Source organism: Numida meleagris, chromosome 4 (genome assembly GCF_002078875.1).
Source record: "Numida meleagris isolate 19003 breed g44 Domestic line chromosome 4, NumMel1.0, whole genome shotgun sequence".
Lineage (NCBI taxonomy): Eukaryota > Metazoa > Chordata > Aves > Galliformes > Numididae > Numida > Numida meleagris.
The window spans coordinates 7,839,045-7,855,712 of NC_034412.1; the positions used below are offsets into that span (position 1 = coordinate 7,839,045).

Genomic DNA, 16,668 nt, shown 5'->3' on the forward strand with positions numbered 1-16,668 from the left:
ACGAAGTGTGTTCGTGTATCACAACTGCAACTGGTTGTCTCTCATATCAACGGGTGGACCGGGATTCAACGGTTATAAAAAGAGACATTCAATGAGCACCAATGAGTGAAAACACAGCAGTATCTCACAGGATAACTGTTATGTCTGAGAATGACAGAGAGCAGCCATATGAATCAAACAAATACTGATGTTAATTAATGAAAACAGTTGTTAGGTGAACAGTGCAGTGCTCTATTTCACTACAGCTTCCTCATTTTTAACATACTTTGCTTGCAGCTTTTCTGATCATTCTGTAAGTGATGGTGTACGGTTTTGACAGCCATCCATGCAGCAATGAAAACAGACCAGGGAGGTTCTTCTTCTCAGTGAGAAATGAATGATATCACTCTTGATGAATGCAATTTTGTGGGGGGAAGTTTTTATCTAAGTAAATAATATCTTTAACGCTATTAACCCTGTCAGAGCTCTAGCAACAGCAGCAATATCTTCTGGTGAAGGGACAACAATGTTCATTGTCCCCTACTTAAATCAGCTCAGTTTGGCAAGGGATGTTGTGCAGTAGGACCATGTTCTTTAACCAGTGAAGGTCAATTCAGCTCTGAAGTCACACTCTGAAATACCTCCTGCCTCTGCAGATACGTGGTATGCTGAGATAAGAAGTATCTACATCTGAGATAAGGAGTGTCTTTCTATAGCTTTCTATTAGAAAGCTATAAATAGGAGATTGCTTTGATATGTTACCGATCCCATAACTGACCTGGCTACTTGCAACTGGCTACTTGTGCAGAGCAACACAATCATAAGAATTCCCCAGCTTATGTCTCTCTTGTCCCTCTTTTGCAGGGGTACCTGACTGCTTGTGCCTCACATGGCAACACACTCTGGCAAATCCTTGTGTAAAGGGAAATACTGGCAATGGAAGCTAGTGATCTTTCAGTGGTTGTGGAATCACTTTCCACTTTAACTTTTTGGTATTGCTTAAAAAACAGTAATTGATGAACCTACTGCAACAAAATAGGTGGGAATTCTGCTTGTCTGAAATGAAACACTGCACCTTAAATGGCTATCAATGCAGCAATGGTTATCAATGAAGATCTTTTGTGATCTCCATGCATGTGGCTCCTGCTCCTCTTATTAGGTGTAGATCCTAACAAGGGAAGAGGAATGCAAGTGGTCAGAGCATGGGTTAAGCTGAAAAGTAATGCCTTGGCTCCCTGCTGCTGTCTGTGCTCTCCTGCCTTCCCACAAGGTGAGGTAGAAGCCAGGCAGAAAATCCAGATCCAGATCATGGTCTATTTACCAAAACAGACAGCGAATCAGGGTTTTAATTTAAGTCCAACCCTAGGTGAAAGTTGATAAATGTAGCATTACATTTGACAAGAAAAGATATGACAAATTTTGTTTATCACAGTTAAACAGATAAACTGACACCAAACCCCTATTGCCTGCATGGACTCCAGTGCCATCCACTGGCAGTGATGAGATATGAAATCAGTGAATGATATAAAAAAACTGCTGAACGGGTTTTCATGCAGGATGGAAATACTCATACCTTCAAACCCCAGAGGAGTTGGGTCACTCTTTATTTCATGTCTCTTGACTTTAACTGCAGGAACAAGGGGACCTGTGTGAAGTTTGCAGAGTCACAAGGCTGTAAATACTGTCAAAATAGAAACTTGCTTTCCCATTACCTGGAACCACGACCTGCCTAATGCTTTCCACTTCACCCAGAAAAATGACCATCCCCTACGTTCTAAGTGGTGAAGACAAATACTTCTGTGATGTGAATAGGAAACAGACCTATTTTTGCAAAAGACATAATAAACTTATCTGCTCCCAAACAGGATTCACAGATGGTTTCTCTCCCACGTGTCCAGGAGATGGCACTAATGCAGGCGCATTCACAGTCTCAACTTCCTACACATGAGGATGGCAGGGATGAGCTGACAAAAGCCAGCACTTCAGTTCCGCAGAACAGAAGTTCATCCTTCACAGCTCCACACGTAGCGCTTCTCCTGTGTCCTGACTGCATATGCAGAGGACTTGTGATGTGACAGAGCTGAGCCATTACAGTGAGGATCAGCACACAGCAGTATGCAGTAGCCTTGAATGAGATGATCCAAATTCCATAGCTAGACCTGCATCTGGCTAATGCTTAGGCAAGACTCGGGCTTCAGTTCTTTCAACACCTAAAATATTTACTTAAAGCAGATGCTGTAAATAAAAAACTTAATTGGAGAGCGCTGATTTTGTTTTCTAGTTTTTGAAATCAGTACAAAAGTAGTTTTCTCAGCATTCCAAGAAAATTACAACAGTCTAGTGGCAGACAATCACACAAGCTTGAATTTCATTGTAATTCGCACATAACGCTCTTCAATAAACCACACTACAGAACAACCCTAGTTTGCCCGTTGTCCTGTGTATGTGCTTCTTCCCGTTTACCAGCTTAGGAGACAATTCTGTATGTTATCAGCCCTCCCATAACCTAGTCACTTCGTTCTACAGTCAAGGATATGGCTCATACCCTTCTCAAATATTTAGAATGCTCTACATCAGGTATTGTGCCACCTTCCTCCTGATAAATAAATAGTGAAGACTTCTACACAAATGAGTTCAGCCATTTTTCCTTCTATTTTGGCTTCTGAATTGTCCTGAAAATCTTAAACTTGCAAATCAATTCCTTCATTTCATTCCTGGCACTGTCAAACCACAGTATAACCAGAATTTGACCATATGTTCTGTTTTCAAAAGTAATTCCAACATGTAGGGCATAAGTGCCTAAAACCCTGCTGTTGATTTTCAACACAACCAGCTTGCCTAGATGTACGCGTTGCTCCTGAGAATAAAAATAGGCACTAGTGCAATGACTTGAAGTAAATTTTGTAAAACTGCTTTTTCTGAGTAGAATTACAGCTCAAAAATAAAATTTTCTTAAGTTCCCACAGGAACTGCATGGAGGTCAGTGCATTCTGGGCACCTAGATCGCTTATGCACTTCTGAAAATTTCCTTGCAAGCATTATTTCTAATGATAACCAAAATTATCCTAAATATGCTTAAAATGCTTCAAACTGGCATTGATTGCTACTCAATTTTTGGCTTAATTTCAAGCTTTCTTATTGATGTCTGCTACTCAAAGAGGAGATCCTGTCTTTCTTGAAAGCAACAACCCTAAGCAGTTTTAAGGAAATCAAAGAATTTCTATTGAATTTCAGCTAACCCAAATCCAGGGAGAAGCTGGAAAACAAACCCTGCAACAGCCAGAAATTAATTCAGTTTCCATGGAAGCCAGCATCATTTTTTGAAGCTGAGAAACTGTTGAGAAACCAGGAGCACACCTTGATACACATTCAACTACTTGCCCTGCATTCCTGCAGGTGTTATACTTGTTCTAACTCTTCTACTAAAACCTCACGCATTTATAAAAACTGAGCTTGATGAAATCACTCTGAGAACAGCATTTGGCAGTAAATTTATCAGTCAGCAGGAAAGGAGAAGGGTAGCTAAGCAAGCAGCATGACGGTACCTTTGGTCACAGCAGATGCATTAACTGTGGTGCTGATGGAGGAGGCTAGGGAAAAGCGACGGGCAACTTCTCTTTCCTTAGATTCTGGATCTGGGAGAATAGACAGATGCAATGCAGGGCAGGATTAGAGGTTAATAAGCTTTGAGGGTAAAAGATGTCCAAAGCAAAGCAGCAGCTGGGAAAGGGTAAGTAAAAGGTAGCTTGCTCCCTAAAACAGCCTGGAAAGATACTCTCTACAAATTGAAAAGCATAGAAAATATTTTACAGAAATATATTTTCAAAGCAATTCCAATTGCACCAATCTTAATACTGCAGAAGGGAGACTTATGCCAATTAATATTTTAGCAAGTAATTAGTCAAAGTATAGCTACAAAACACAGAGAGATGAGCATGATGGTTAGAATGGTGTATGAGGCTGGGATTATTTAGAGACACTGAACTGCTTGTTCTGTGATGACTGACCTGAAACGCACTGAAAAACAAACACAAATGGTTTAGAGATCACATTCGTAATTTCTGGAAGTTAGAAGTGTGAATGTTCTTTCATTACTAAAGCAAAACTGCCTCGAAAAACGAAGGCACCAGAGTTTGTTTCTTTGTATACTCCAATTCAAATCATGTCTTTTCCCAAATTCCATTTAGGAATGAGGACACAACTTTCTAAGATTTCACTGTGAGATGTGAGCAGCAGTTTTGACTCAAAATATTTCATAAACAGATCAAAGGTGCAAAGGGACTAGCTGCTAGCCTCAGAGTGCACATGTTTCAATATACACTGAGGTTATTAAGCAGCTCTTAGGAGGTTGCATGTACACGTCTACATGCATAGCGATATGCTTCTTGCACGTACCAACTACAGCAGCACCACTTGAGAGAAAAAGCTGCATGCTTACAAAAGTTTCAGGATTAACATTTTAGTCATTTCTGCTGGCCATGTGCTGTATTACCCAAGTGACTATTCTCATTGAAACATGAGTAAAGCAATTCATCTCCTTTACGTCTCGGTTTCAGTAAGATACTCGAACACTTAACTATACCAGGACACAGCTTCAGCTGAAAATGGCATTAGAAATGGCTTCAAATATTCTGTTGAAGCTTTACAGATTTGTCAAAAATTATTTGTGATTTTCAAGTTTTGATTTTTTTTAATATCAAAGAAATACTTAAGGTGAAAAATAAAATTATTCTAATTTCATTGAAGATTTTCCTGGGATAGATGAAGAGTTGTATCACATAATGTTCTTTATAGAGTATGATTATATGCTTTGCTGAATCCTAAGCCAAATGTTCCCAGTCAGAGACTGAGATTCAGTGAGATTTTTCTATTCCAGTTGCCTCATTTCTCTTAGTGTGTCTTCTTTTCACCCTCTCTCTCATTGTTTTCATGGTGAAGTGTCAAACAGCACTGGAGTAAAATAAATTCGATGTGATTTTAAACTTCAGGTTTAAATATCCTCTGCAAAACTTTATTACTGTGAGGATTTGCTTTTCAGGAATCTTAAAATTCTCTTTCCCATTCATCATCTTCAGATTTGCCTATTTTAGTGCTCAGTCACACAGCTTTTCTCCCTGCAAAATTTTTCCTGTGGTTCTGCCTAGTAAATAACACACTCACTGTTACCTTCTCACAGCCCTGCTGTAACAGCCAGTCAATATAATGCTAACATAGTTTTGTCTTAGCGTTGCCTACAGAAATGAATTATCCAGGCTACCTTCTGTCCTCTAGGCTGGAACCAGATTAGTAACCGAACAGTACAACAAAGTGAAATCAGCAAACACTGGACATTGTGTAGAGGAACTAGGATTCTCAAGTAACCAGATCCAACAAGTCTTTGGGCCAAAAGTGCCTGCAGAGTAGAGGTATACAAACTTCTAAAGTGTACCTTGCTCTCTGGAATATGGAATGACTGAACAAAACACAAGAAGTTTCATTATGAAAAGACAACTTCAGATAAAAAGGAGAAAGAGACCTAAACCAAAACCACAGCATTATACTGCATTCATCAGATCTGAATTTTGTCATTGATTTCCCTAGGGCACAGGTCCTGAAAACTGCCCACTTTTTTGTTTTCAGAAAGTTACTCTCATCTACTTTTAACATTGTACTATAATACCGCCGTATTTTTATTCTTTCATCTTTTCATTCTTTCATCTCACTTTTTCCTCCTTTGCTGCTCACCTTCTCCACCACTGCATACTAGACCTTTGCCTCACAGAAGAAATAACATTTATCTGAACAAGAGAAAAGCAATATCGTAACAACTGAAAGAGTAATTACATTATATTTTCAAAGAGTGATTGTGAATATAGTCATTCAGTTTCATTTCTATTCACATTTCTTTATTTCTTCTAAAGTCTCTTCTTAGTCTTCTTTCACAGGAAGACGCAATGCTCTACTCATGGATACTAAGTGTCTTCTAAATGTTTATGCGCAAAGACTCACAACGCATCATTTTACAGTATCACATAATGTAATTATATCAATGAATATAATGAAAAAGCAATAAACTCCAGATCTTCTGAGTCCCAATTCCCCAGTCTAACCACTAGGTCAAGGCTAAGCAACATTTGACAAACCGAAGAGATCCAACCAATGAGCATTTTAACACAAGAAAGCTTAGTGCACTGCAACACAGAGATAATATTCTTCCCTTCAGGCCAGTAAACTGCTGAAAGAAGTCAGGTTGGTAGCCATTGAGAAAAACGGTGAACAGATGTTATTTGAGCTATGCACTACGAAAAGATCCAACCACTCAACTCAAAGGTTGCCTTGCCCACATTGCCATGGGAGACATTTCTGGTAACAGGATATTTGAGAAGAGGAGCAGTGTGTGTGTATCAGACAGGTGCATTTTTGTGGGATGCGGCAGCATTTTAGGAAATAGTGATGGATGACACTATGGGATGGAGAAAACATTGTGCAGGAGACAGATGGCCAGAGACCAAATGCTGCATGTGGTGATTTTACCTTTGGGTGGAGCTCTGCGGTTGGAAAGACCTTGCAATGTGAATCGCTTTCTAGCAAGCGCTGTGCGCTCAAGGTTAAGGCTGGTGGAAGCATCAACTAGGAGAGAGAGGGAGAGGGAAGAGAAATAAGGAAGGAAGGGTCAGCCATTCAGCTTATGGGAAAGGAAAGGTTAGCACTGGATGACAACTAAAAATAGAGAATTGCTTTTGATTCAGTTCAAGCCTGAGCAAGAGCTAATCAATTAGAAAGGTGACATGAGGTTAGTGATTAAATCAGCTGAGCTAAACAGAGACACTGGAGTGAGTTTGGCTCGCTGAGTTTCAATGGAGAAAAGCAAACAAACAAGCAAAAACAAACAAAAAAAAACACAAGAAAAACAGGTGAAGGGATGTAGCTGTCATCAAAGGAAAATATAGTTTAGCAGCAAGCTCACTGAAAAGGATCTAGTGCTTTTTAGTATGAAAACACATAACTGTGTTTGGAACAGCAAGGCTGTAGGGAGAAATAGGAGGAGCCTTGCAGTGCAGGATACACACAGACAGCAAGCACTGTGAGCAGTAACACTTCTGCTGTCCAGTACCAGCTCAGCAGCCTGCCATGATCAGCCCTGTGGCTGGTGTGCTCTCAGCCTTACCTGCTGAAGTCTTTCTAACAGCCTCCAAAGCTGGCACCTAGTAATGCACTCCATCTGGGACTTGCTGGGATGTAAGAATGGCCATGCCACCAAAACATACATGTCAGGCTCCTATGTGGATAAGCTCACCATGACACCTGACAATCGCATTTATAAAGATAAGTCATAGATGGATCTAAGTCCTAAGACTCTGGATTTCAAAGATACACAGTTAATCGCACTGCAGGAAAGAGGTGGAACTAGATCCAGTCCCCTCACCCATGCACTCATGCCAAATTATGCGTGTCTTTTTCTTTGTGAAGACAGGTAACACAAAGAAGGATTATGGCAAATGAGCAGGAAAAAAGCCATGTGTTGGCTACCTGGTTCCCTGCCTTGGGATTTAACAACTAGCTTTCTTCTCCCTTTTATTTCATGTACTGTCGATTTAAAATCATTAGGGGCACAAATGAAGACCAGAAATACAAAGGGAATATGGAGAGACAGTGAATCCAAACTGACAGACAAGCATCAGACACACAAGCTGAGCTTCCAAAGGAAAGTGCATCCCATCACTTCCTGATTTGCAGCCAAGATAATCCAGGATCCAGGGAGCCTGCATGCATAGGTGGGTGTGAGATGAACAGGTTTTAATAGCGCGTCAGAGTGGTCAGCTCCTTCCATCTAGGGGCCTGCTGCCAGTCTTGGGGCAGGCAGGTAAGGAAATGCTACCAGGGGCAGTGTCAGCTGTGGGGCTGCACACTGGTGCCCTGGGATGTGTATGGCTTTTGGACCACCTGTGCTGGCCCTCACTCACTACAGCAACTGCTCCCACTGCTAGGCAATGCCTGTAAAGATACTGTGGGCCTGGGACAAAGCCCATCCTGCAGGCTGAAGTTCAGATCACACTAGATTAGCTTATAAAAAAAAACCCAGAAACTTGTATATGAAGTATATTTCCTTCCCATTTGTGAAGAACAAGAAAATCCATAGTACTCAATAATAACAGTATCACAGGAAAGTACAACAGTGTGTGTGTACAGGGTGAGGGTTTGTATGCTAGTTCTGCTAGTTTTTCAGCCATGGAATTGTATCACTTCACAGAGGGATCTCTTAGGATTTCACAAGTCCCCACAGCTGCCCAGGGTGTGCCAGTCGCTACAGACTGGTCTCTAGTGACATGCTGTCTGTGTCAGAGTTCTTTCAAAACTTTTCTTTCATTCTGCAGGTATACCAAATAATCCTAAAAACCATTTCCAGACATAATAGGGACTAAGTCTAGATGGGCAACAGGTTGATCGTGAGCCAGCAATGCGCACTTGTGGCGATAAGAGCCAAGAGCATCCAGGGCTGCATGAGGAAGAGGCTTATCAGCAGGTTCAAGGAGGAGATGTTTCTCCCCACTCAGCACCGGTGAGACCCCCGAGTCCTGTGCTGGGCTCCCCAGAACCAGAGAGGCATCAGTGTACTTGAGTGAATCCTGTGAGGAGCAATGGATATGAGTAAGGGATTGCAGTTGCTGAATTATGAAGAGAGAGAGAGATGGAATTGTTCAGATTGTACAGAAAAGGCTGAGAGGGGGTCTCATCAGTGTATACAAATTCCTGATGAGGGTGAGTAAAGATGGACCCAAATGTTTCTCGGTGGAGCCCAGTGACAGCAGGAGAGGCAATCAGCATCAACTGAAAATACAGGAAACTCCACTTAAGAATATGAAAAAAAAAACGTTTTCACTGGTAAGGATAAAGACTGAGACTGTGTGCATTGGGAAGGTGTGGAGTCTCCATCCTTAAACATGCAGCTCCTGACTAAACACAGCCCCGAGCAACTTGCTCCAGCCGACCTTGCTGTGAGCAGGTTGGTGGGACCAGCTGTACTACAGAGGTCCTTGTAGGACTTGTCTCCCACATAACTTCAAGTCAGTGAATTTACCAATCAAGTCCACACAAAAAGCTGTTTTATATGTGGACAACAAATAATCACATGCACTTACCTGTAGCAGTGATAAAGCTGATATACCTTGCCAGCAGTTGCACCCCCTCCCCACACACACACACTCTGTACTACAGAAAGAAAACAGTATTCGGAAATAATCTGCTTTCATGCTAACTGCAAAGATATTGGGAGTAATACAGTCAGTAGGTGGCACAAAAGAGACAATTTTAGCAGAGCTCCAGACTCCAAGCTGCACACATACAGTAGATGAGCACAGCCCCAGAGGGTCGCAGCATGATTCCTAGGCACCTTCAAAAATAGGACCTATCTGCGCACCTTTAAAGTGACTGGATTCAGCCCCTGCAGAGTCCCAGCTACAGGCTCTAATGCCTCACGAGGACACCAATTAAAACTGCAGATAAAAGCGGGACATCAGAACATGGATAGCTCTTCCATTGGCTCTCTGCACAGCGTGTTTTGCAGAGCAGGATGTGCACACACGCCCTGAATCCCACAGAGAGAAGTGAGTCACTGCTTAGCCCTGCGGGAGCAGCTACATACCAGAGCATGAGGTGGCTCTCAGCTGAGCTAGCAAGTGAGTAGCAAAGGAATTACAATGAGAGCCCAGAGGAACTAGTCGTGGGAAAGCAGAAGACAGAAGAATGAAAATCAGAAAATACAGTGATCCCACCTCCCGTACTCGCATACAAGTTGGACCAGTTAAAAATCACCAACTGTTTTCCTGGACATTTTTAAGAAATAGAGTTTATGAATTTAAAATGAAAGACTGCTTTTCAAGTTTTTTTTCTTTTTTTTTTTCATTTTAAAATATGTCATATTTAAAAGATATATATTTTTACAGAAAAATGCTTTTAATTAAGAAATTTCGTTTTTTTCTTGAAGAATCCATAACTTTCTCCCAATAATGAAAACTTATTCCAATGAAAAAATTGTAATGAATCGCCCACTTTTTAATCAAAAACTACTCAATACTTTTGACCATATCAAGAGTTATTAATCTCTTCTTTTAAGACCTTATGATTTTCCTTCTTTTTCTATTATTAGAAAAGTCTTTGTTCTGTTGTTTAAAGTAGTACCTGAAAGAGAAACTGTTGTTGAAATATTTTCCATTCCTGCTACTGCCAGATGAGATGCAGTTCTCTTTAGTGTTCACTTTAACCTAGCCTGTACAGAATTTATCGATTGTCTTTATGCCCTTAGATAATGGAGGGACTTTCTGTAACCACATGTGCATTTATTTACTATAAACTATCAGGGAACCTATACATAGAGGAGGTTAAAAAAAATCTGGGACGCAAAGCAAGGACATTTGTTAACAAAATTCATAGGCAACCTTAAAATTAAAGATGGTTAGCAACTTACTTATCCAGGATACAGAGGTTTAAACATGCATACTATACCTCCAAAATTCTATTCTTGAAACCAGAAGTTACATAAAGAGCATTGTAATGCATCAGAACTCGAACTTGAAAATTCCTAAACTTCTTGGATTCCGTGCTTCTTGGGATTCAATATGTTTCACAGTACAGTCACACAGGTTTGTGGCATTGTTTTTTGATGTTGAACTTTGACAACACAAATTCTAACTATTCTGATAAACTCTAGAAATGAGTTTGAAAAAATAAAACTATTACCCTTTGGAATCAAAAAGCTCTGTCTCAGAACTCCTACCTCTCTTTTGTCTGGCGCTGGGACTGGAATTCCTGTTTTTATTGTTAGATGCTTCCACGTTTGATGTTTCAGATTTGTTTTCATATATGCTTGATGACTTTCTGCTATACCTTTGGACAAAAGAAACACAAAAATAGTTATATTCGTGCTTAATAGCTAATGGAGCACTGAGTCATGAGTCAGATACCAGCACTAAGCGTCCCTTGTTACCATCAGATGAAGAAGCCTAAAGTTAAGGAGTAAAAGGCAGGTTTTAAAACTGCGTGTCCTATAATAGTCTGCATCTGTGCACACATGTATGGTGGAAAAAGCCATTCTAGCCCCTGCATCCTTCCTCTTTTTGAAAGTGCAACCGATTTGGAAGGACGAGGTAGGAAACTGGATTACAAAACAGGATTGGATCTCAGTTCTCCATTCTTTAGAGCATGAGTGTACTTGACTTCAGGAAAGAAATGAGTGCTGGATGGTCACACAGAGGTCATAGCATGTGTAGATGAGCATATGGATTCTGCTGGCTCTGGGACCCCCCAGCTTCTGTTCCTTCTGCTCTTTGAAAACATGAATCCAAGTGGAACATATATTTATACAACTGAATCACAGACCAGAGGATCCATCTTGTCAGATCTACACAGGTACAGACATTGCCATTTGTAATGGGAACGACCCCACTGCATGAGGTTCATATAGGATTCAAGCTGCAAAGTTTTTGTGTGGTTCTTGCCCTCCTCATTCTACCTAGCAGTTTGGTTTGGGTGTTTGACTGTTATCTTTGGGAGACTGATTTTTCTACGGATTTCATTGTATCCACACGCTTGAAATACTCTTCCCAAATGCTCGTTATTAACATGTATCGGCAATTATATTGCTATTTACAATTAACATATGAACTTTTATACTTAACATACATGTCTTGCTGTACGGGAAAGCCCAAGTTATCATTAAAATCTTAAAAACAGTTGGACTGCTAGAGATCTGTGAATACTTTTTATAAGCACAAGGCAGCATGGGACTGCTTTGTATTTGAATCTCTGACCTGTTTCTGACGGAACCTTAATGGAGGTCTCTGTTACCTCCTGCACTAAATCTAAATGTGACTTTACAACCTGATGTTAGGTACAAAATCACGCTCAAAATAAATACAGGAACAAATCCAAAGCACACTCCCACTTCCTTACTGTTTTTTCTCTGCTCCTTCCCAGCTAGGTTGAGATAACTGTGAAACATGCAGCTGACAGAGTTAAAGATTTACAGCTGTGAGAAAGCCTCCAAGAAAACACACCAGCTTCTCTGCAACAGCATCTGCAGTAAAATTCCAAGTATCTTTGTATATCTTTGTGCACAGGATGTTTTTACATGGATGTATGACTGAATCAGTCATTTCCAGAAAAGCAGACAATTAAGCAGTTAGAAAAATAGTCTCTTTAATCTGCAAATGTTTAAATAGATTTGAAAACAATACAAAGGGATCATTTCACTATCAGTGCAATGCTGCAACCACCCTTTCAGAGAGATATCAGCAGCAATAGATACCACAGGACATCTCATTTTAGGATTAAACAATGAAACTTTTGGTAAGAATCTACAGAGAGAGAATTTAAATAGATTGAACAGGATTTAGGGACATTCAACAACCACCTGTATTAAAGGCATCAACTGTGAGTGTTTATTTTGCAGAGATCTCAGCTCCAATCCTTAGCTGGTGGAACTGCAGCCCTAAGAGCTGTGATGGCATGTAAACAAATAAAGGGAACTGTGAATGGATATGACTTGGGGAGGCAGAGGTTTTCTGCAAACAGATTTCCTCACAGTCACAGCACAGGTTTGGCAATTCCCAATAAGCAATAACCATTTTACAGAAGGGCAACCCAGGAGAGGGCATTGCAACAGTTAGATAAATCTCAGTAATTAACTTCCAGCTACTGGCAGAGCACTGATTATGCTGGCTGCTCTTTGGCTAATACTGTCTATTCCTGGCTTAATAACAGCATCTTTCACAACCGGGGCTGCTTAGTCATGTCAGTCATAAACAGACTGTGCCCATGTCACGAAGTCTAACTTCCTCCTCTCACTCCTTGCTGCTGCCCAGCATCCCAAAAGTGGCTGCAGGCAGGGCTCCACAGTCTGAGGAATTCTGGATCCACTATTTCTCACTGATCACTGCAGAGATGTCTCATGCTGCAATTCCTCTGTCCTTGCTCCTCTCTGAGAAATATTACAGAGGGTCAAGGTGGCCTCAGTTTACAAGAGCCACTATGAGTCTGTACTTTGTTCCATTCATGAAAACCCAGTGTCTTGTTCTGTCATGAAGACATTTCATATTTTCTTGATCCCTATGATAACCCAGCAATTGGAGCAGAGGCATCTAAGCTCTCTTCTCTGCGATAGTCGGTAGAGCATGGGCAAGCACTAATTTTTCCCTCTGATTTAATCCTTTCTAAGATAAATATATATTCTTTCTTCCTGGTGTTGATTAATTTCCTGCTGTTGTATTTTGCCTATAATTTCTGCTTTGAAAATTCTCACTTTAAGACCTTTGTGAGAAGGATTGATTTGAAAAATTTTTGTGAGTGCAGTTCATCATTATTTGAACAATTATCTCCCTCTGTTTCCAAGTTGGTTTTGCTGAAAGATTTTCACCTTAAACGTCTTCAGCTTAGGCTTTAAACCTGAAATATAACCAACCCAACAGAAAATACAATGCAGGATTAGCAGCACTACATGTGTTTAATTTTTCTTGCATTGAGCTGCGAAACTCTCAAAGGCTGGCTGCATTTACCTGGGATATCGTGGTTTAGTTAGTCCTGCAAAAGCAATCACAAAGAAACTTTTACAGTGGTATGCCATGCCAACTCACGTAGCAAATCTGCCCAGCAATTGGGGCATTACAAAGATTTGCTGACAGCTCCATTTAACGTCCTGGAAATGTTCCAATATCTAAACTTCAAGTTAATTGGGAGCATACGGTTCTTTTGAAAATTCGAATGATGATCTTTTAAATGAATTCTGCATTGTGATTTTGAGTTTCCCCATGAGCAAAACCTTTAACTGAATTTACATGGCTTTAAATAATATGGAGACAATTTAATAAGTTCATATTTCGGAAGCTAGACATAGAGCACTAAGAACTCGTGTACTGAAAAGGCAAAAGGCAAGTCAAAGACATGGCCCTGATATGCCTTGACAGCTGTTGTTACCTGGAGGTTATATTGGAGGAATTCATTGGTGCATGGTACACACTCTCAGTGATTCTTTGGTGTAGCTGACTTGCTTCTGTTATAGAAAAAGAAAAAAGAAAGTGATCCAAATCGTATAAGTTGCTTCCTTGCTTGTGTAAAATAAGAGAAAGCAAAAAAGGGTAGAAGAGAGGAGGAGAGGGGAGGGGAGGAAACAGATGCTGACAAGCCATTTTTCATGGCCAGGAAAGTCAGACACTGAGAAGTGAAGAGGTAATGGAAAGAACTGCCCTCAGACTCTCAGGTTGCTGAGATCCTGGGGCTACTTCACTCTGGAAGAAGAAAAAGCTTCTGTCAATGAGATTAAAATGGAGAAATGGGAAGGGGCAGCACTGTAAGATTAATCTTTACAAAGTCTTCTGTGGGTGGGAACGCTGGGAGAAAGGAGCACTCTGGGCAGGGAGTCGGAAGTAGCTATATTCCTGGTTTTGGCAACTGATTCACAGCCTTGCAGCTCCTTGAGCTGCATCTTTAATCCCTTTGCCTGCAGAAGAGACAGTTATGCTCATGGGGATCTATGCATCAAGGTGTTGCCCAAAGCCTTGCTAGCATTCTACCTCACTGCAGAACTCTGAAGAGGACACATATACTAAATGTTTGGACACTAATTACCCCTATGTTAAACAAAGGTATCACATACCTTTGTCCACCTCCTTTGCCCTTTGCTCACTTAAACAACTCCTTCCAACATTCCAACCCTCTGTGCAACTCTTAACAACAGTTATTAAAAGCAGCCTAGACAAATGTTTCCTTCTTCATTCTTGTTACAGTGCACAGTTGGAAAAATAACCAGTCTTGGATTAAGCAAAGAATTACAGCCTCTTCCTTCATAAGTCACTGGAAATAGAAATTGTTTAATACTACTGGAAAAACCATTTTCTTCCTGCTCTCAGTACTGGAGTAATGGCTTTCATCATGTGATCATTTCAGAAAAGGCAATGGGAAGAGCTGCAGTTGTATATAAGGTACCATTTCTGCCCTGTGATTGTTGATCTCTTGGATTCACAATGAAGGAAATTTTGACTTTACTCGAAGTAAACTTGGAGGTTCCCAAGACCAGACTGAATGTAGTCTTGAGCAACCTGGTTTGATGAATAACAGACTCTGCTTTGAAAAGGATATTGGACTGTGATCTCCTGAGATACCTTGAAACCTGAATTATTTTAAGATCCTATGATATTAAGACAAAACAGTATAGCATATCAAAATACTTTCTCCATAAACTATTTTTCTGTTCTGTAGAAGCCCAAGTCAAGTCACTGATTATAATTCAGAAGTAAATATGAGAAATAATAGTAGACGTCAAGAGGTCAAGTCCTGAAACAAGGCTGATAAGAATCTTGAGTTCTTTCCTCAGCAGTTCTGCTGAATTGACTGCAGTGAAATTCAGAATGAAAAAGAGAAAGGATGACTACAAGAATATGAACAAAAGATCGGAGTACTAAGCGTTTATTTATGTGTACATACATTGTTAAGGCTTTGATTACACTGCTGAAGCTCAAGTGCATAGTTGTTTCCCTGCACTTAAGGAGATTGTAAGAACTCGTCTTTGTGAAACAGATAATTAAGATAAAGGTGACATCTAAAGTTAAGGCACATGCACAAGTTTCCACCTAGGACAAAATCTGCTTAGGAATCTTAAGGATGTGGGAGGAGAGGCTTTGCTGGATTGCTTTAAAGACTGTGTATGACAGAAGCAGAAAATGACAGGTCAAAGCAAGAAGCAATGCTAGGGCACAAGAAAAGTCTGTAATGAACACAGCCATGCTTTTTTGCCCTAAGAGAATATGTAAAATGTACAAAGTACATTACCGTTCATAAAAAGAATAGTATCTCAGGTAGTTTTCATCACTATGTTCTCTCACTATCTGGAATAACCAAACTGAATTCTGGCTGTCTTAGTCCCACTGGAAAGTCTGACATTATTTTAGGTACTTATGAGGCCTCAACCATTCATGTGTTGAGCATGTCACCGAACAGCTTCACAGTGACACCTCACTGAGAGAGGGAAATGTCATTAATCATGTTTTAGAGGAAGGTTGCTACGATGAGAAGGTGGGAGAGATGACTGACAGTCACATTTACAACTGTCAAAACGTAAGGAATGTGACCAGGTTTAAAAATGCCTACCCACCAAAACAAATAACAGCAAAACAAAAAAAACAAAAAAACCACAACAATCAACTCAAAACCACAGAGTAAAATAAAGTATGAGACAGAGGAGAACAGCTGCTGTGTGCACTCATCTGTGTAGAAGGAGATCTTTCGTGTCAGTCTTATAAGAAGGCACAGAGTGAAGACTGGGCCCCCATCTCCTCATGTGCTGATGGAAATGGATGTCTCTAGCATTATGCTTGAGAGGGAGAACAGAGGGAAATCACGTTCCTCAGACTAATTCTGAATGGAATAATTATTTATGCACAAGGGTTTAAACCCCAGCAATCCAACTTGTCCTTGCAATGAAGCTCAGCTCTTGCTGATTTCACTGCTAGTACTGAACGACATTATAACTCATCCCGGTTCCATGTTGTCACACACAGCTACAGAAAGAAGGCAACATCACCAAATCACACTGTGTCCTACCTCTACATGCTTCCAGTTGTCCTGTTAGAACTTTGCGTATCTCGGAAATCCAAGTGTTTTTCAGCTCAACAGAAGATGCCTGAGAACACAAGAAGAAAAGGCAAAGCAGATCAAAGCATG

General features: G+C 40.5%; 1 protein-coding gene across 10 annotated transcripts in view; it reads right to left on the reverse strand.

The window, feature by feature from the left end:
• Positions 1–16,668, reverse strand: part of MCF2L2 (MCF.2 cell line derived transforming sequence-like 2) — a 161,127-nt gene that overhangs the window by 7,969 nt on the left and 136,490 nt on the right. For 5 of the 10 annotated variants that reach the window (XM_021394650.1, XM_021394651.1, XM_021394652.1 and 2 more), the window contains 5 exons: positions 16,549–16,627; positions 13,927–14,002; positions 10,733–10,842; positions 3,525–3,614; positions 1,553–1,624 (listed from right to left, as the gene is read on the reverse strand). In XM_021394650.1, the coding sequence (XP_021250325.1) occupies positions 1,553–1,624; positions 3,525–3,614; positions 10,733–10,842; positions 13,927–14,002; positions 16,549–16,627 (427 nt within the window). Of the gene's footprint in view, positions 1–1,552; positions 1,625–3,524; positions 3,615–6,492; positions 6,589–10,732; positions 10,843–13,926; positions 14,003–16,548; positions 16,628–16,668 lie in introns of all 10 variants that reach the window. The other 5 variants (XM_021394656.1, XM_021394654.1, XM_021394658.1 and 2 more) reach the window with 4 other exon arrangements.